The sequence below is a fragment of the Lepidochelys kempii genome, chromosome 26, assembly GCF_965140285.1.
Source record: "Lepidochelys kempii isolate rLepKem1 chromosome 26, rLepKem1.hap1, whole genome shotgun sequence".
NCBI classification, from domain to species: Eukaryota; Metazoa; Chordata; order Testudines; family Cheloniidae; genus Lepidochelys; species Lepidochelys kempii.
The window spans coordinates 14,616,623-14,636,859 of NC_136405.1; the positions used below are offsets into that span (position 1 = coordinate 14,616,623).

At 56.6% G+C, this 20,237-nt stretch overlaps 1 protein-coding gene across 4 annotated transcripts; it reads right to left on the reverse strand.

The window, feature by feature from the left end:
• Positions 1 to 2,440: 2,440 nt before the first annotated feature.
• Positions 2,441 to 16,567, reverse strand: NEURL3 (neuralized E3 ubiquitin protein ligase 3). Of its 4 annotated transcripts, XM_073324872.2 has the most exons (5): positions 16,436 to 16,567; positions 6,529 to 7,029; positions 5,190 to 5,264; positions 4,231 to 4,530; positions 2,441 to 3,482 (listed from the first exon to the last, which is right to left on the reverse strand). In XM_073324872.2, the coding sequence occupies exons 1-4, from the start codon at positions 16,461 to 16,463 to the stop codon at positions 4,277 to 4,279; spliced, it is 858 nt and encodes a 285-aa protein (XP_073180973.1). In that variant the 5' UTR covers positions 16,464 to 16,567; the 3' UTR covers positions 2,441 to 3,482; positions 4,231 to 4,276. The 4 variants fall into 4 exon arrangements, 3 of the variants coding, with proteins under 3 accessions (XP_073180973.1, XP_073180972.1, XP_073180974.1); XM_073324871.2 differs by having other exon boundaries at positions 2,441 to 4,530; XR_012156264.2 differs by lacking the exon at positions 2,441 to 3,482 and having other exon boundaries at positions 4,483 to 4,530; positions 4,846 to 5,264.
• Between the last annotated feature and the right edge of the window lie 3,670 nt (positions 16,568 to 20,237).

Consider the following 20,237-nt stretch of genomic DNA (forward strand, 5'->3'; position numbering starts at 1 on the left):
AGGCTGGGGGCTGGCGCAGGGTCGGGAATGGAGCCACACTGAGGCTGGGGCCAGGGCCAGGCGTGGGGCTGGGGGCTGGGGACATGGCTGGGGGCAGGGAGAGGCTGGGTGGTGCTCCCTCCCCAGCCCTGTGGGGGCTGGCCTGGACCCCGTGCACCCCCAGATGTTCCTCCATGCCCCCCCTAGGGGGAGCACACCCTACACTTTGGGGACCTCTGGACTAGATGATCACAGTGGACTTTCTGGCCTTGGCATCTGTGACTTGTCATGGCTTCATTGAAGTCTACATCCCAGGTACTGCTGCAGTACACACAATAAACCGATGTGTTTGGTGGAGTCTCGCCGACAGTCCACGGAAATTACCACATCCTCTCAGAGGAACCTGTGTGTTGCACTTTTCCAACGTATCCAGTATGGCCATGCCCAGGTGTTCAAAACCTGCCTTAGGGCTCACACCATCACGAGGTTTTAAGGGATTTGCTGGGTTCTGGGGCACACACAAGTCACGTGCTCAAACTTCTTGCCACAACCAGGGGGGGCTAAAAACATACTTTTAAAAGTGTGAGCTGAGATTCTTGTGTGATTACATGACTCCAGGAGCTGGGGTTTCAAGGAAACCAAATGCCATGAGACTTAGTCACTCTTTAAAGTCTAGTCTAGACGCGGGCTGAGAGTCAGTGGGCCCCAAAGCCAATCACTGATGTCACGTGAGGAAGACAAGAACATGGTTGGGATCTTCCCCTGCCCCTTTGGCCTCTTGTCAGGTGGCCTCTGAAGCTCTTCTTGGGCTAGACTCCCTGCAGGTGTAAATGGGCAGCTCCATTGGCTTTAGTCTGGATTTACAGCAGCTGAGGTTCTGACTCAAAGCCTCCTGGAGTAAGGGTCCTGGTAATAGGAAACCAAGTCACAGGGTGATCAGTGTTGTGTGTTTCCTCTAGGCCAGAGTCCTGTGTGCAGGTGATTGTGGGACTGATTTATGGGGGATTGGTTACTCACAGCCTGCCAGAGGGCATGAGTAGTGGGATATCCCCTGCACGGGCCTCCTGCATGCCCCAGGGAAGAGGCACAGAGGCATTGAATGCAGCTCTTGTTTAAGCAATCAGGGCTCACCTCTTGGGGAGGGTTTGAGAGAGATCCGAAGGAAGTCAGTCCTCAGCTCAGGAGTCCGTAATCAGCGGGACCCTGAAGTTGCAGCCGGGTGCCTCCCTCGGTCCACTTCCACGCCGTCTCACGTGAACGCGGCATTTAGGCCTTGTCTGCGCGGTTTGCAGCCACACCCATGCAAACCCCTAGCGCAGTCAGGATTGCACTGGGGCAGAACAAGCCCCTTGGAGATGAGCCCCTTGCTCTTGGGGTGTGGAGAGTGCCCAGAGCCCTGCCCTTGCAGGGTGGCACCGTGTCTGCACCCACGCAGCTGCAGTGTAGACACCTGCCCCACCAAAGGCCGCAGGTTTCCCGGCACTGTGACGAATCCGCCCGCTCGGTCGCTGGGCGAGCTCCCCAGGAGCAGAACTAGCTCGAGCAACACCAGTGCAGAGGTGGATTAAAGTCTCCTGGGGCCTTGGGCTGCAGCGAGTGGGGGGGACCCCGGTGCCGGAACCATGGCCCTGCCTGACCCCTGCTACCTGCGGCCCCCACCTCTGTTCTGCCCCTTCCCCCTGTCCCCGTTTCACCCACGGACTCTCCCCATTCGGCCCTTTCTGCCCACTCCCCGTCCATGGCCCCAAGACCGGTGAAGCTCTGTCCCCCTGCCATGGCCCTGAGGCGGTGGCAGGGAGCGAGAGCTCATCCAGGCCCTGGGGCCGCACCCTGCCCTGCCTGCCCCGCACTTCTGCTGGGGACCGTGGTCGGGGCACTGGGGCTTCCCCTGACTGCCTCGCGGCTTCTGCCAGGTCTCCAGGCTTCCAGTTTCGGCTGGGGTGCCCATTTCCTGTGGGCCCATTGGATAATCCGCCTATGCCGAGGTGCACATCTCTCGGGGGGGGTTCATGCCTATGTTGACCTACGTTTTAGGTGTAGACCAAGCCTGGGATGACAAGTGCTCTGGCAGCAGCCAGGGTCAGCGATGCTGTTCACGAGTCTGATGGTGCTGGGCCAGCCTCTTTGGTTGTTGTAGGGTCACTCCGCAACACTGGCTCCTCCCATTTGCTTTATTGGTATAAAAATGGTCTCAAAACAAAAAAGAACCTCGGAAGGAATGACCCAAACTCTGGAAAGAGGCAGAAGGAGAAGGAAACTGGACCCCTCTGGCCTCAGACCCCCAGGATCTGATGTGGCCAATAGCCCCTCCTCTTGCTCATACAACAAAACCTCTACTCACAATACCAAACCCAGCAACCATTCCACACCTCCCATAACCGAGGAGCTTCTGGGGCCTTAGCCACACTGTGGCTGGAATGGAAGACAAACAGAAATCCCTGGAGAGAGCCAGGCCATAAGAAATACAGTTTATTAACAATAACAGACAAGCCTTTGGCAGCGTGTCCATAGGGACGCGAACGCCACACCCCTCTCCCCATTGGCATGCAGGTGGTTTTAAAGATTAAGGCGTGGGATTTTCAAAGGAGTCACCGAAACACACAGCCCAGCTCATGATGGTAAGGCATAGTGGCCGGGGCATGCTGTGCATGGGGAGTTGTCTTCACTCTGGATCTACCCTGGTGTAACTGTGATCAGAATCTGGCCCAGGGGCTTTACATACTGTTTTACTTTTAATCCCAAATGATGGTGCTTGATCCAAAGCCAACAGTAAACCATACCCAGCTCTCAGCTAGCACTTCTCAAGCATAGATCTCAAAGCACTTTACAAAAGGGGTTAGTGCTATTACTCCTGTTTTACAGATGGGGAAACTGAGGCACAGCGAGCAGGAGGGACTTGCTCAAGGTCACCCAGCAGGCCACTGGCAGAGGCTGGCATAGAACCCAGGATCAGGCCCTACTGAGTGACATTTGTGGGGCAGTTTGCCACCAAGGTGACTGTAAAGAAAAGGTCCACATCTCCCTCCCGCACATCCCTGGGTGAGGGTCACATGAGTGGTGCATGGAATTCCCCTCCCCAAAGCAGCAGGAAAGTCCAGGCATTTTCCACTCCCCCAGGATCCTCCGGCCCCTGTGGTCTGGCATCCCTCCCCTGGCTGCACGAGGTAGGAGGAATTCCCTTGCATTAAGAACAGCTGCTGGTTCAGTTCATCCCAGCTTCCTGGGCCCGGAGGCCCCCATCTGGCCCTGGATCCGTCTGCCTCGACGAGGCCCATCTCCATGACACTCGCTGAGCCTCCGTCACTCAGGGCTTCATCGAAAGCCCCTCGGCACAAATCGAAAGGCTCCCATTGACTCCAGCGGACTCGGCATCAGGCCTGGCCCCAAATTCCTGGGTAAGCGAAAGCCGCCCACTTGGCTGTGATGTAGCAGCCCCCCCCGGCAGGCAAGCTGAGTTCATTGGGGGAGGTGCTGCCTTGCGCACGTGTGTGAGACACGCCAAGCTGTACAACGGAGCTAGTTACACATTGATGGGAGGGACTGAGACCTCGTTACACACATTTCAGCCTATTTACATAGTTACACTGTTAGACAGAGCTCCTCTCTCCAGACACCAGACATTACTACAGACAGCAGGGCTATCTACACGGGCAGGGGATGAACTGGGCAGACTAATTCTCCCAGGAACATTTCCCGTGGGCCCCTGCCTCCCCGCTCCATTCCCCCTTCTGGCTGGCATGTCCCTGCTCTCCCTAGGGAACAGTGTCGACCCCACTCCCGGGGCAACAGGGGGCAGAGGAAAGGGCCTGGTGGGGCCGGGAGTGCCTGTCCCCACAGACAGGCCGGAGCTGTGGAGTTCAGACCTAAATCTGAGCCCCCCCTTCGCCCAGTGCTGGGGTCTGGAGCTGGGCTGTTGTTTGGGCTCCCTGCATCTGAACCCCCATCACTGGCATGGACAGAAGGCAAGAGATTGCTCAGGGGCTGGTCCCCAGAATACATGAGAAAAAACAGGAAATGGGAGCCTGCTGATTTTGGCTCATCACCTTCCTTGCTTCTGCTGGGCTGAGTCCCTCGTCATGGGGGCTGCCCCCAGTTCCCCTGCTCTGTGCGAAACAGCCCAGCCAGGGAGAGTACGGGAGCGTCATCACCCGGGCAAGGCGCAGAGTGAGGGGGGCAGAGGAGACATGGCCCAGACCCCCACAGCAAGGGGAGCCAGCAGCAGGGTTGTGCGGGGGGTGGGAGGAGCTCTACCTTTCACTGGGGCAGGTTTCAGAAACCCCCCCACCCCTGCGTCCATTCATCCTCCTGGCCATGGTTGGTTCCCAACAGGCAGACGTGTCCCAGGAGCTGGGACGACCGGGACGACGTCCTGTAGCTGCTCCCGACAGAAGGGGCAAGGGCGGTTGCTGTGGAAGACCTGCTGGGCACAACAGTGGCAGAGGGTGCCATGGCCGCAGGGCTGCAGCAGGGCGTTGGCCTCGTGTGAGCAGCAAATGACACACTCCTCCGTGCAGCCTCCCGGGAGAGAGCTGTAATCCCGGCACGCCGGAGCTGGGGAGACAGGAGCGTGGCGTTAAAGGGGCAGGCGAGGCTTCCTCCCCTGAGCCCAACAAGAAATGTGCTGGGCTAATGTCCTGCCCGAGCCCACCCCTCCCATCCCTCGGGAGCTCCGGGGCGCTCGTGAGCTAGGACCAGAGATAGCTCCCCTCCACCTTGGAATGACCCCCCGACACTACCGCTGCGACGGCGGTTTTGTAAGCAGTTTGTGGGCACGCCCTCAGCTGACCCCGGGACACAGCCTGTCTGAGGGCTGTCCCCTTTCGCAACCCGGCCGGCTGGGCATCAGTCCCAGCCGTGTCTCTGCACCTGCCACGCTTCCGACCCTGAGTCTGGGGCTGTGTCAGGCGACCCTCAGTGGTCCGTGGAGGTGAGGAAGCCCGTCTCTGCTGGGACTTCCAGAACGGACAGATGGGCCGTGCTCCCAGACAGCCAGAGCTCCTAGGACTACCAGGGCCTTCTGTTCAGGAAGGCTGCCCACAGGCTGGGCACAGCACCCAGCAATGAGATCCTGGGCTGGCTGGACCATTGGGCTGAGCCACTCTGGCCATTCTCATGTATGTCGGGACACGGTTCTTCCCAGGTCGGCTCCATGCCCCAGGAGGAAATGGAGCAGAAGGAGCCGGTGGTAAGAGCCACCTTCAGCCACTGACCATGAAGCATGGCAGGATGTGATGGCCTGGGGACAGGGGCGGGCTCACCGACGCCTCCCCAGGGCCTCGTGAGATCTAGAAGAGGAAAACACAGAGTCCAGGATCAGCCTCAACTAATATAAACCTCTCTTGACGGACCCCCCAGAGGGAATGAGGGGACCAGAGTCCACCCTGCAACAGCCCCCTGAGCGGCCAGGCCAGGCCCTCCAGGGCAGGCGTCTGTGCCAAGCCCCAGAGGGTCAGGAAATCTGATCGCAGCTCCCAGGGAGATCGGTGTTCATGCAGCCCGGGGAATCCCCACCCTCTCCTCACACCCACCCTACCCCGAGAACCCCCACCACAGGCAGCAGATGGGAAATGGGCTGGGGTTAGCTAGGGGGGCAAGGGTTCAGGGGGAGCTGGTCACATAGATCCTTCGGCCTTCTCTGAAATCCCCTGCAGTCAGGGGGTGTGAGGTGGGGCAGTGTGGGCGGCCCCCGCGGTCAGGGGGGTGTGAGGTGGGGCAGTGTGGGTGGCCCCCGCGGTCAGAGGGTTTGAGGTGGGGCAGTGTGGGCGGCCCCCGCGGTCAGAGGGTGTGAGGTGGGGCAGTGTGGGCGGCCCCCGCGGTCAGAGGGTGTGAGGTGGGGCAGTGTGGGCGGCCCCCGCGGTCAGAGGGTGTGAGGTGGGGCAGTGTGGGCGGCCCCCGCAGTCAGAGGGTGTGAGGTGGGGCAGTGTGGGGAGCCCCCACACTCAGTGGGTTTGAGGTGGGGCAGTGTGGGCGGCCCCCGCGGTCAGAGGGTGGAGGTGGGGCAGTGTGGGCGGCCCCCGCAGTCAGAGGGTTTGAGGTGGGGCAGTGTGGGCGGCCCCACACTCAGAGGGTTTGAGGTGGGGCAGTGTGGGGAGCCCCACACTCAGTGGGTTTGAGGTGGGGCAGTGTGGGCGGCCCCACACTCAGAGGGTTTGAGGTGGGGCAGTGTGGGGAGCCCCACACTCAGTGGGTTTGAGGTGGGGCAGTGTGGGGAGTCCCCGTGGTCAGAGGGTGTGAGGTGGGGCAGTGTGGGTGGCCCCCGCAGTCAGGGGGGTGTGAGGTGGGGCAGTCGGGGCAGGGCATTCTGCCTCTCTATGCCCACACTCCAAAGGGCAGCGGTGCCTTGCAGAGCTCCCCTGTCCTAAGCCAAGCAGGGCAGCCAGCCATCGCCATGTCTGTCATCCCCTGGCTTCCCTCCCTGTGCTGCCGTGAATCCCCCGCCCAGTGTGGGGTGGCCCCTGCGGCCCTGGCAGGCGGGAACGAAACATCTCCCAGGATGCGTGTGGACTGTGAGCCCACTGCCTCAGCCCCCCAGCGCTGCTGCACGCTCACCCAGAAGCTGGACCGCCTTGGTCTGCCCGTAGACATCAATGACGGCCCAGAGACAGCATCTCACGGGGACGTCCCTCAGCAGGCACATGCTCCGGGCCTCTTGCTGGCTGCAGAAGAAAACTCTGCCTCTCTGGTCCACCCAGAACGTGAGGATGGTGCCTTCCTCCACGCAATGGTCTGGCAGGACTGCAGCCCAGGTCTTCCCCTGCCTGACCAGGTCGGGGCACGCAAATGGCGGCAGGTGACGGGGGTCCAGCTTGGAGGGGTCCATGGCTGTGAAGCCCACTCTCAGCCCCCCGTACCAACTGGCCTCCTTCTTCAAGATCTTCAGCGTCACCTGCTCGTGGAGCCGGATGGGCCGGTTGGTGAAGACGATGCCGTCATGGAAGCTGCTGGCCCGCTCAGCCACGTGGTGGAACTCATCCAGGAGGACCTGGGAGCCGTGGGTGAAGGGGTGGAAGAAGATGGGCTGGGAGGCGTCCCCGTCACTACTCTCCACGCCTGTGGAGGAAGGAATGCACTAGTGATGCTTCGCGCAGCTGCTAGATGTTCGGTGCCCAGTCCTGCCGGGCCAAGCATCTGCAGCCCCATCTAACCAGTGCCCTCTGCCCCCTGCCACAGGCCCCCCAGGGTTGTGGGGAGAGTGCTGGAGAGTAGGCTCCAGTGTGACACCGTGGCCCCCCGCTGACCGCAGTGGGGCTACGCCCACACAGTGTTTGCAGGGGGTCACAGGCACCTTGCCCTTCCCGGACTGTTAAATGGAGGGGGGTTCTGGCGAGATGGGGGAAGGGTCTGGGAGAGGCTGAGAACCCCTGAGAGCAGACCCCCCCCTTATCTGTAGAGACCGGCCTCCTCCCTGCGCTGCTCTGCCGCTGAACCGCAGGGCCCGTATCTTGCTCCCACCATCAAGTTCAGGGTAGACTTGGGCCCGTCTTCTTGTGGGGTTTCAAGAGCCTGACCCCAGCACTGTCTTCCCCAAGCCACCAAGCAGAAGGGACCATGCCAAGAACTGGCTGATCTGCCCATTTCCAAACACCACCCACCAATGCCAGCAGGGTCCTCTGCCCTCAGGGACTACCCCCTCTTGAACCCACTCCCCATGTTCCTCCCCTCGCAGCCTTCTTCACCTTGATGCATCAGGGATCCCTAAGCATGCCACGAACGCAACACCATCTCCTGAGCACATGTCAGCTCAGTCCTGCCGTTCCTCATGCTGATACCTCGGTCCCCCTTAGCCCTACTCTGGAAGGGCCCCATCTCCTGGGTTCAGAGGCGAATTCAATCTCCTAGGCTGGAATTCCCTGTGTTGATCCGATCCTTTTCCCAGGCTGTTTATCCCGAGGAAGGAAAACCCGTCTCCCTCCTGTGCACTATCTCTGTAGGCCAGCTGCAACCCTTGTTCCTCCTTGGCCAGGAGTCCTCTCTCTTGAGTCATAGATACTAATCATGGTGAGAGGGAAAACAACCTTGTGGCTTGTCTGAATTCACCGTGGATTTTACTTTGAGTCAGTGAGAAAGTGAAAGGTTGTCGCACTGGGACACTGTCAGGGTCATTCACCAGGAGAGGTTTGATTGCCTCACTGGGGAGGGTGACCAGACCTACCGATATTAGGGGCTTTGTCTTATACAGGCAACTGTGGCCTCTCCTCCCCACAAAAAGAAAGTGTCCAGATTGAGCACCCTTGCTATCTGGCCAATCACGGGGTGCGACAGCTAGTCACAACCCCAGAACGTATCTGCAGCCTGCTCTTGTGGCTCACGGGCTCCCCAGCAGCCAGCTGGCACACGAGCTATGTAAACAAATGCGGCTTCCTCCCCAGATGCTAAGCTGCCGGGAGGGGGCATGGGAGCAGGAAGAAAGATGTTACAGCTTTGCCTACACTATAGCCTGTGGTGGCTGAACTTATGTCCCCCAGGGGTGTGAATAACCCGCCCCCCCACCCGTGCGACGTACGTTGCACTGACCTAAGCACTCGTCTGCACAGTGTTGCGTTGGCGGGGGAGCGTCTCCTCCCACCGAACAGCGGCTGGAGGGTTAAGCTCACCGGAGAGCGCCCTCCCGTCGGCTTAGAGCGGCTACACTAGAGACCTTAGAGCAGCGCAGCTGCATGGTACAGCCGTGCCCCTGTAAGCTCTAGGGGAGCCACAGCCTTAGGCTGGGGTCTTCAAAGGCCAAAGGGAATCGGGCACCAAAATCCCATCGGCTGTCAGCGGGAGCCGGGCCTTCTGAAAATCCCAGCCTTAGACACGACGGTGACGGGCGCCAAAGCGAACGCTAGCCAGACAGGCAGCCAAACGGTCTGTGATTTTGCCTGCTTCCCCACCCCTTAAAGATTCTGGCCCGTGCCCTGGTGAAAGAGCCCTCGAGCACTGCGGGTCTCAACCGGGGGGTCAGGGGGCCATGAGCACGTTTTGGGGGGTCCCCCAAAATAAATCCGAGAGCGTAGAAAAAATAAAAACTGTTTCACCTCATGCTATTTGGACACATTGCTTTTTATTTAACCAGAGAGTGTGTTCATTTTCCTGAATGGTACACTGAAACCTATTGGCTTCAGCAGGGGGCAGCAAGCAGGGTAATTGGCCAGGTGTCCATGCCACAGGGGCCCTGCATGGCAGGGCTCGGGCTTCAGCCCCGGGTAGCCAGGCTCAGGCATATTAATATTTGAACACAATGTTCCGTTTTTTATTTTTGTACCTATGTTATCCTTTTCTTTTGTATATTATCCAGGAAGTTTTTGGAGAGTGTTGGGGACAACTTCCTGGTGCAAGGGCTGAAGGAACCAACGAGGGGCCGTGCTCCTCTTGACTTACTGCTCACAAACAGGGAAGAATTGGAAGGGGAAGTAGATGTGGGTGGCAACCTGGGCAGCAGTGACCATGAGATGGTCGAGTTCAGGATCCTGACACAAGGAAGAAAGGAGAGCAGCAGAATATGGACCCTGGACTTCAGAAAAGCAGACTTTGACTCCCTTGGAAAACTGATGGGCAGGATCCCTGGGAGGCTAATATGAAGGGGAAAGGACTCCAGGAGAACTGGCTGTATTTTAAAGAATCCTTATTGAGGGCACAGGAACAAACCATCCCAATGTGCAGAAATAATAGCAAATATGGCAGGCGATCAGCTTGGCTTAACAGTGAAATCTTCAGGGAGCTTAAACACAAAAAGGAAGCTTACAAGAAGTGGAAACTTGAACAGATGACTAGGGAGGAGTATAAAGATATTGCTCGAGCCTGCAGGGGTGTAATCAGGAAGGCCAAAACACAACTGGAGTTGCAGCAAGCAAGGGATGTGAAGGGGAACAAGAAGAGTTTCTACAGATATGTTAGCAACAAGAAGAAGGTCAGGGAAAGTGTGGCTACAGAATGGGGCAGGCAACCCAGTGACAGATGATGTGGAAAAAGCTGAAGTACTCAATGCTTGTTTTGCCTCTGTCTTCACAGACAAGGTCAGCTCCCAGACTGCTGCACTGGGCAGCACAGCATGGGGAGGAGGGGACCAGCCCTCTGTGGTGCAAGAACAGGTTAAGGACTATTTAGAAAAGCTGAACATGCACAAGTCCATGGGGCCAGATGCGCTGCATCTGAGGATGCTGAGGGAGTTGGCTGATGTGATTGCAGAGCCACTGGCCATTATCTTTGAAAACTCATGGCAATCAGAACAGGTCCCGGATGTTTGGAAAAAGGCTAATGTAGTGCCCATCTTTTAATAAAGGGAAGAAGGAGAATCTGGGGAACTACAGGCCAGTCAGCCTCACCTCAGTCACCGGAAAAATCATGGAGCATGTCCTCAGGGAATCCATTTTGAAGCACTTGGAGGAGAGGAAAGTAATCAGGAACAGTCAGCATGGATTCACCAAGGGCAAGTCATGCCTGACCAACCTGATTGCCTTCTATGATGAGATAACTGGCTCTGTGGATATGGAGAAATCGGTGTGGACGTGATATACCTTGACTTTAGCACAGCTTTTGACACAGTCTCCCACAGTATTCTTGCCAGCAAGTTAAAGAAGTATGGGCTGGATGAATGGACTCTAAGGTGGATAGAAAGCTGGCTGGATCATCGGGCTCAACGGGTAGTGATCAACAGCTCAAAGTCGAGTTGGCAGCCGGTATCAAGTGGAGTGCCCCAGGGGTCGGTCCTGGGGTCAGTTTTGTTCAACATCTTCATTAATGACCTGGAGAATGGCATGGATTGCACCCTCAGGAAGTTCGCGGATGACACAAAGGTTGGGGGAGGGGAGGGATACGGTCCAGAGTGACCTAGACAAATTGGAGGATTGGGCCAAAAGAAATCTGATGAGGTTCAACAAGGACAAGTGCAGAGTCCTGCACTTAGGACAGAAGAATCCCATGCACCGCTACAGACTAGGGTCCGAATGGCTCGGCAGCAGTTGTCACGGAGTGTGGGAGAGTCTGGGCCCTGCACCCGCCACTTCCTGCGATTCACCATGACTCTCAGCCAGCCAGTAAAACAGAAGGTTTATTAGACAACAGGAACAGTCTAAACCAGAGCTTGTAGGTACAGAAAACAGGAACCCCTCAGTCAGGTCCATCTTGGGGGGTAGGGAGCCCAGACCCTGGTTCTGGGCCTCCCTCCATTTCCCCAGCCAGCTCCAAACTAAGACCCCTTCCAGCCCCTCCTCTGGCCTTTGTCTCTTTCCCTGGGCAAGGAGGCCACCTGATCTCTTTGTTCTCCACCATCTTCAGTTGCCACCTTGCAGGAGAGGGGCCCAGGTCCATTAGTTGCCAGGAGACAGGGTGTCGGCCATTCTCTGTGCAGACAGCATCACACGTTCCCTCTAGGGCTCTGCAACAATCACACCCCCTTATCCCACCACCTAGATACTTAAGAAATGCCTAGGGGAAACTCAGGCCCACACACAGTATTCAGAGAAAACATTGAGAATGTTCCCACTTCGTCACAGCAGTTCTGCAGAAAAGGACCTGGGGATCACAGTGGATGAGAAGCTGGATCTGAGTCAGCGGTCTGCCCTTGTTGCCAAGAAGGCCAATGGCATACTGGCTTTCATTAGTAGGAGCACTGCCAGCAGATCGAGGGAAGTGATTGTTCCCCTCTATTCAGCACTGGTGAGGCCACACCTGGAGTATTGCGCCCAGTTTTGGACCCCCCCACTACAGAAGGGATGTGGCCAAATTGGAGAGAGTCCAGGGGAGGGCAACAAAAATGATCAGGGGGCCGGGGCCCATGACTTACGAGGGGAGGCTGAGGGAACTGGGGTTATTTGGTCTGCGAAAGAGAAGAATGAGGGGGGATTTGATAGCAGCCTTCAACTACCTGAAAGGGGGTTCCAAAGAGGATGGAGCTCGGCTTTTCTCAGTGGTGGCAGACGACAGAACGAGGAGCAATGGTCTCAAGTTGCAGTGGGGGAGGTCTAGGACGGATATTAGGAAACACTATTTCACTAGGAGGGTGGTGAAGCCCTGGAATGCGTTACCTAGGGAGGTGGTGGAATCTCCATCCTTAGAGGTTTTTAAGGTCAGGCTTGACAAAGCCCTGGCTGGGATGATTTAGTTGGGGTTGGTCCTGCTCTGAGCAGGGGATTGGACTAGATACCTCCTGAGGTCCCTTCCAACCCTGATCTTCTATGACTCTATGATTATAGATGTGTGTGTGTGTGTTTAACTGTATAACTATCCATTTAATACAGCTGTTAATCCACTGGCTATGCAGAAAAACAGCTGTTGTGGCGGGGGGTGGGGGGGGGTATGGCGTTTTTATGGCATCTTGCAGGGGGGCCTCCGAACCCCTGCTCTAGAAGGAACAAGTCTCCTAGCCCCACCTTGCTCCAGCACCGGAGCCTGGCCTGGACTAGGCTGTGCTGGCAGGGTTGAGAGGGGACTGTAGTCCGTCTAGCGATTCCTTCTGGGGAGAAGGGAAGAGGAGAGAGGGATGAGGAAGAGTGAAACAGAGTGAGGGAAAGAGAGATAGCCAGGGCTTTATGATATGGCCTGACAGTCTCCTCCCAACCCAGGGCACAAGTGAAATTAGTTTGGTACCTAAATGAGCACCTAAAGCAAGCACTGAAGATCCTATTTGTGTCATAAAAGCACCACACAGTGTGGCCATCCCTATGGTCTCGGACTGGTCAGCACAGAGGGGCATGTGCAGAAGGGGCTGCAGATCAGGGCTGAGGAGAGAGAGCGAAGGAGAATCGCTCTATCATGAGTGCAAGGTCTCTGCGGTAGGGAAAGGCTCATTCCTCAACGTGCCAGATCCTCAGCTGGTGTAAATCGGTGCCACTCCATCCATGTCACATTGTGCAAAAAGCACCTAGTGATTTAGGAGCCATTTTCAGAAGGGGCTTGGACAATTATGTCCCATTGACTTTCAGTGAAATTTAGGCTCCTAAGGGCCACATTTTTAACCACATTTAGGTGCCTAACATGCAAATAGGGGCCTTGTGAGTTGTTCAAAAGTGCCTAGGCTCCCATCTCGCCTGAATTTCATTGAGAGCCAGGTGCTTTGCGAACCCCTGCAGGCGCTAAACTGCATCTATAGGGGCCTAAACCCCCTTGGAAATCTGACCCTAATTGACTCCACTGCTTCTGAAAATGGGACCGGCTCTCCAACATTGGCTAGGTGCTTTTTACAATGTTACCCATACCACCCCAGGTGCAGATCCGGCCTATGTCAGGGCTGCCCAGCACACCGCATAATGAGCCCCCAAACCTGACCCTTTGCTGTGGGCCACGAGGAGCTGCTGTCACGTAGCGACTGACGTTAGCGTAGCTCGCAGTGGTCTGGCTGGAAGGCCCATCTCTCACCTGGCCCCATGTGCTGGCCAATGTGAAATCTGTCAAATCGAAGGGCTTCCATGCCATTTCGGGCAATTCCTTCTGCCCGTAGCGAGGCCAAGGCCCCTGGGGCCTTTCCGAGGAAAGGTGGCCTTCGCCCACATGCACAGAACGCCTGTTTAGCCAGATTTCAGGGCTCCCCCCGGCTTCGCCCACTCAGGCGAGGGTGTGTGCCTAACGGTGCCTGGGCAGCTGGCTGCTCTTCTTCCTCCAGTCTGGGCCCAGACTCCCTGCTCCTCTGCACAGTGTAATCCCCCCTGGAATGACTCTGGACTGACACCTCAGAGCAGGATCGGGCCCCTTGGCTTCACACCTGCCACCTCCTAGCTTTGCCCCCGGCTCCTTGGCCACACCTGCCTGGCAGCCCCCTCCTCCCTTCCCGTCAGATTCCTCCTTCCCCAGCCCACCCCCCTCGGCTGGGGTCCACACCACCAACCACTGCCCGGGTTTGCACGGGGGCTGCGTACCTGTAAACTCCCTGATTGTTTGCTCAGGCCTAGATGGAGCTACTAGACGGTGGGCGTAACACTGATTGGAAAACCGTTCCCAGAGAGTAGTTCTCAGTGGTTCACAGTCATGCTGGAAGAGCGTAACGAGCGGGTCCTGCCAGGGCCATTCCTAGCTATTCTGGGGCCCTACGCAGCCCCCATTGCGGGGGAGGGGGTGTGGGGCCACAGGCCTCCACGGGGGGGCAGGGTTGGCTTGGGGGGCATGGGGGAGCCACCCCCCAGCACTCCCAGGTGGCGTGGCTGGGGCCGGGTCCCTGCACTTCCCGCCGCCGGTGAGTGCAGGCCCAGCCCTGCTGCAGTTCTCAGGGGTGTGGGGGTGAAGCAGGGGCAGGGAGGGGTGGGAAGAGGCGGGGTGGGGGCAGAGCAGGGGCGGGGCTTTGGGGAAGGAGTGGAGCGGGAGCAGGGCTGGGGTGGAGCAGGGGCGGGGCCATGGGGAAGAGGCGGAGCTGGGGCTGGAGCAGCACGCAGGTGTGTAAGGCACCCGGAAATTTGGTGCCCCATATTTCCTGGTGCCCTACGCAGCTGCATACTTTGCGTATGGGTAGGAGGGCCCTGGGTCCCGCAGGGATCAGTTCTGGGTCCGGTTCTGTTCAGTCTCTTCATCAGTGATTTAGATAATGGCATAGAACGTACGCTTGTAAAGCTTGCTGACGATACCAAGCTGGGGGGGGTTGCAAGTGCTTTGGAGAATAGATTATAATTCAAAATGAACTGGACAAACTGGAGAAATGAGCTGAAGTAAATAGGATGAATTTCAATAAGGACAAATGCAAAGTACTCCACTTGGGAAGGAGGAGGGAGAAAAATGGTTCTTCTTAACCTCTGAGGACAGGACAAGCAGCAATGGGCTTAAGTTGCAGTAAGGGCGGTTTAGGTTGGACATTAGGAAAAACTTCCCAAGGGTCAGGGTGGTTAAACCCTGGAATAAATGGCCCGGGGAGGTTGTGGAATCTCCATCACTGGGGATTGTTAAGAGCAGGTCGGACAAACCCCTGTCAGGGATGGTCTAGAGAATACTTAGCCCTGCCACGAATGCCGGGGACTGGACTAGACGACCTCTCGAGGTCCCTTCCAGCCCTGTGAGTCTAGGATTCTGTTCAAGCCAGTTTACAGTGCTCTGGGGAGGGAGTCATGGCTTCTCCACGCCCATCTTCAGGGTGAGCTACCTGTCTTGGGTATCGCTCTGCCCCCAGCACCACAGGACCTCAGCACCGCCCAGTCTGTGACACATCCATACACATGCGTGGGCGGCAGGGCAATGAGCCCCAGGTACTAACGGCAACCGAGGCACCAAGCCGCTAAGTGACTTGCCCGGGTCGCACATGGTGTCTGTGGCAGAGCACAGGATCAGCCAGCTCTTTTTGGAGGTGAGTTATTGCTCATTTACAGCCCGGGAGCTCCAGCCATCCCTTCCTCCACACGCTAGCTTGGCAAAGCCATCACTTGCAGCCAAGGCTCAGCGGGGTTGGGGCGCAGCGGGACGGTGCACTGGCCCCTCGCGCTAGCTTAAAACCCTCAGCCCCTGGCTGCAAAGAAACCCTCAGCAATGTGAACCCAGCGTCACTGGGACAACAGCTCTGGGAGCTCTGAGCTGCCCCATTCACCTCTGTGAGTGGTTAACTCAGAGGCACGGTGATGGTACGTTTCTCCACTGTCAACTCCTTCATCCCTCACGTAAGAGAGGAGCGGGAGGGTCGCAGATCTGTACATGGACAGACTGCAGTGGCAGGACACTGCGCAGGTCTGCTCCAGCGTGACAGTTTTGCTGTTTCTAGGCGTCAGGACTCCTGAGCTCTATTCCCGGCTCTGCCACTGACTTGCTGGTTGACCTTGGGCAAGTCACTTAGCCCACTGTCTCCATGTCTAAAATGGGCAATACACACAACAGCTTATTTCTATCTGTCCTTCTGCAATGAGCTACGGCTACAGGCATACAGAGCTCAGTAACTCATATGTAATCTTCAGCGCCAGCCCCTGCTCCTGGAGCTAAAGCAGAGGGTCCACCAGCTGTAAGGAAAGGCAGGTGAAGGATGGTTTGTTGGTTCTAGCCTGCTGCACACCCGGAAAGTTCTCTGGTGTGTGTTACTCCAGCCCTGCAAACAGGGCTCTGTCGGCCTGCTTGAGCAGTGTCCATATGGGCCAGTCACACACGCACTCGAATTTACAGCGGACGAATGCAGCGGGTGGACAAACCTGTCGTCTCTCTGTGCTCGGTCCCTGCTCCAGCTCACCCCACAAGAGAGGATACCTGGGAGGTTACTATGGTACGGGGGAGCAGATAAAGCCCGTCTACAAATAGCACCTGGCAGGCTGGGGCAGCCCCAGGATGTGATATGATCAGGGTATATCGCACATCCACTCTCCACAGCTCGATCCTTCCTCTGAGACAGGGCTGAACTCGGATCCCAAATGCTGGCATTTAGCTCAAGAGCCAGGTTGCAGTCTACACCTTGGCATTTCACCCATCACTTTCCATCCTCCGCCTGCCCATGCAGGTGCTCCCTTGCTGTACCGCGGGCAACTGCAGCCCTCTCCCCCCGGGGGACAGGACCATGCAGTGTGTCAGGATCGTTCCCTCTTACCTTGCGGCCGGTTTAAACAGCTCCCCATTGCAGGCTGGGTGAGGCTTCTCTTCACGTGCTCAGGCAGCCTGGAAAGTCTGCTTCTGTCCTCTCACCTCAAGAGGGACCAGGAGCTCCTGCCGTGCAGTGCCAGCCCTCATGCCTGCCAGACTCGTTTTTATACGAGCTGTGGGTGGTGATCATGTTACACCCCCAGTGAGTGAGCAACAGACACTCTCATTGTCACATGGTATGACTGGTTTTGCTTTGCGTATTTCCAATATTCATTTTAAACGGAACACCAGCTGGCTTCGTGCCCAGAGCTGACGGATGGCCAATGGAGGCACAGAAAGGATTTTCCTGCCTCCAGCTGCGCTCCAACCGCTGGGAGCTGATCTCACGGTGATCAGGATCCTGCTCCAGGGACTTTCCCCCCAGAAACGCAGGCAGCCTCGGCGATCAGGCTCTGCACTGGGGTTGTGCTCTGGAGCTTCTGGTGTCCACGATCTGCAGGCAGGGGCACTACTGGTCACTTCTGGAGCAACCAGGACTAGCCCATAGCCTCCAGTCCATGGAAAAATCCCTGTGATGGCGGGGGGGGGCGGGCTCTGCTTCTGCCTCTTTCCAGACAGGTAAACTATTGTGGGGGGGTTTATTTGGATATTAGGAAAAACTTTTTCGCTAGGAGGGTGGTGAAACACTGGAATGTGTTACCTAGGGAGGGGGTGGAATCCCCTTCCTTAGAAGTTTTTAAGGTCAGGCTTGACAAAGCCCTGGCTGGGATGATTAGTTGGGGATTGGTCCTGCTTTGAGCAGGGGGTTGGACTAGATGACCTCCTGAGGTCCCTTCCAACCCTGATCTTCTATGATTCTATGATTCAGAGACCACCCGGCGTTTCTTTACAGAGTCTGTTCCCACCCCCTTTACCGACTGTGCAGCAGCTTTTACAGTAGCCTGGGGCTCGAAGGGGCCGTCCACATCACACCTTTTCCTGAGTTGTGCAAGGCTGAATGCCTGGGTCTAGTCTCACCTGGTTGGGGACGCAGCCCCTCCCTGCCTGGCTGTGAGATGAAGCTAAATATTGCAGGATGAATTATGAGCACAGGTTTATAGCTACACAAACACGTAAATTCACGACCACAGTCTGTATATGACGGCTCTGCCAACGGCTACTTGGTGAGCTTGCATTTCTTCACTCACCCTGCCTTTCCTGCTGCATTATCCATCGTAAGGGTCTGAGCGTCTGGAAGTTAAGAACGTAGGAGAATTACTCTGCCATAGAAAGAGAGTTATGCCATTATGTGGGTAATCAAACAATTAAGGCCCTTGCTCTTAAACAGGAAATTCAGTGTATTATCCGACCACTTCCCGTTCATTTGGTTACACAGAACCAAGGGCACTGATTCCAAACGCTCCAAGAACATGGCATAGAAATTGTGCGTATTAAGGGGAAGGAAAATGTACTACCAGATGCCCTGTCCAGGAAAGAGGGTTCTGGCCCACTGCCTATGACCCTGCAGCATCGTAAGAGGGAAGGTCTGATTCTGGGAGCAGGTGGTCTGGCCCAGAAGTCAGGTCTGGTGACAGAGCAAAGCCGTGCGTCAGCACCAGAGACAACTGCCAATTACCAGAGCCGGGGCCAAGCCAGAGTCAGAGATTGAAGCCGAGGTTCAGAGCCGGGCTCAGAAGTCGGAGGCCGGGTTGGAGCCGGGACTGGTAACTGAGGGTGGAACTGAGGAAAGGAGCTGGAGGAGAGGCGAGGATCAGGGATCAGGCACAGGGCAGGAACACGATGGGAATAGGAGTGAAGGCAGGAGCAGTGAATCCAGAACAGGGGTGGGTGCAGCAGGCAGGTACAAGCAGGATCCAATGCAGCGTAGTTGGACCAATCAGTGGAACTGGGTGATCCTCCAATCATGGCTCCTGTGGGTGGTGCCTTGGCTGAGACTCTCATCCTAAGGACTTCTCAGCAGAGATTGGGTGGAGGCCAGGATATGGCAGTTATCTGGGCACATGCAGGCATGGGTTCAAGACCCGGGGCATCACATTACCCCCATCCCTAGGGCAGCAATAAATGTGGGTTCTCATGAAAGGTTTTTACAAGTTTGGGAGCAGGAACATTTTCAGCAGGCTCCCAGGATCGCTCCTTAGCCCTGTAATCCTCCAATCAAATACCACAGCTTACCCTGCTTCGTTTTAGAATTGAGGATTTTGTGGTCCATATACTCATCATAGTCCTGAACGTGCACAGGTGTGGGGGGTGGCTGGGTCCAGCGGGGAAAGGGGTTGGTCACATATGGCTTCAGTAGGGACACATGAAATACCAGGTGGATTCTGAGAGAACGAGACAGGTGGAGTTCAAAAGCGACAGGATCAATCAGTTGGCAGATTCGATATGGGCTGAGGAATTGGTGATCAAGTTTATGGGGTGGTCTGTCGATACAGAGATGCTTTGCTGAGAGCCATACTTTCTGGCCTACAGAATGTCGGGACCTTTCTGTTGTTGTTGGTCCACATACCGCTTGTAGTCCTGTTTTGCTTCCTCCAGGCAGGTCATTAGCTCCCCCTGGGTACGATGGATCAATTGTGCCCATTCCAAAACAGCTGGGTTAGGGGAGGGTGTGGGCAGTTCAGGGTGAGATCAGAAGTGGAAGATGTAGTTCACCTGTAGAGGAGTGTTCCGTGTTATTTTATGAGAACTCTGCATAGAAGAACAGCGAGGACCAGTCATTCCAATGGAATGGAACAACTCCAACAATTGGAGAGCCTCCCTCCAGAAGTGAGAGATGAATTGAGCACCATGGTCAGAAACAATGGGCTCAGAGAGTCCATGGAGGCGGACAACCTGGTTTACCCACAGTGGGCAGTCTCCTCGGAGGAAGGTAACTGGGGGCAGGGCACGACGTGGACCATCTTCGTGAGGTGACTGATGATAGTTAAGATGTTTGGTTACCCAGGTAGTACCATGATGAAGTCTAGTGAGATGGCTGGCCGGTGCTCGGACTGGTCGGCGCTCTGGGGCTGCGGTTGCCCAGCGATGGGTCCACCCAGCGCTCCAGGGCTGGGACTGCCCCACGCTCTGGTCGCCTGGTGCTCCAGAGCAAGGGTCACCTGGTATTCAGGCCCCCAGCCAGCCCGGGCTGGGGCCACCCGGCACTTGGGCTGGGGTGGCCGAGGGCCAGCGACCAGGCCAGCCGGCGGGCTGGGACTCGTGCTGACTGAGGTGGGGCACCTTCGGCCACGGTGGGGGGCTCGGGCCTCCAATGGGGGTGTGTGTGAAAGCAATGGGGGAGGGACTAGCTTCCCTGAAGCGGGGGCTTCACGCACTGCCCAAAGGCACATGGATGCCCCAGGGGATCACTGCTCCAACTGCCACATTGGAGACATTTGTTTCCCATTGAAGGCTCATGTGGAAGCAGGTGGGCTAGTATGGAGGCAGCTGTAAATGCAAGTTTGAGGTGCTCAAAGGTGCATTGGGCTTCCAGAGTCCTGCTGAACGGGGGGTGCTTATGGAGCAATGAGGGGCAAGAGCATTCTGCCAGAGAACGCAGATGAACTGGAGGTAGAAATCTGTGAAGCCCAGAAAATGCTGACGTTTGTGGATGTTCTGCCCAATCGCGGACTGCCTTTATCGTTTCTGGATCCAACTTGATCCCTGCCGGGGACAGACTGAAGCCAGGAAGTCAGTGGAAACACAGCCGAAGGCTACAACCCATGTTGGCAAAGCCTCTCTGGGACAGCTCGACCATGAGTTGGGTGCTGTTTGGGATTGTCTGAAGGAATAAATATATCATCTTAGGTACACGACTTTGTATTGATGTA

What these genes read in the sequence shown, in the direction of transcription:
- NEURL3 (XM_073324872.2), bottom strand. Translation starts at nt 16,463, where the DNA reads ATGGGGAGCTGTTTAAACCGGCCGCAAG. An exon ending in CAAGGCGGTCCAGCTTCTGG is followed by an intron (nt 5,265 to 6,528) that starts GTGAGCGTGCAG and finishes TTCCTCTTCTAG; the next exon opens with ATCTCACGAGGCCCTGGGGA. An exon ending in ACATCCTGCCATGCTTCATG is followed by an intron (nt 4,531 to 5,189) that starts GTCAGTGGCTGA and finishes CTGTCTCCCCAG; the next exon opens with CTCCGGCGTGCCGGGATTAC.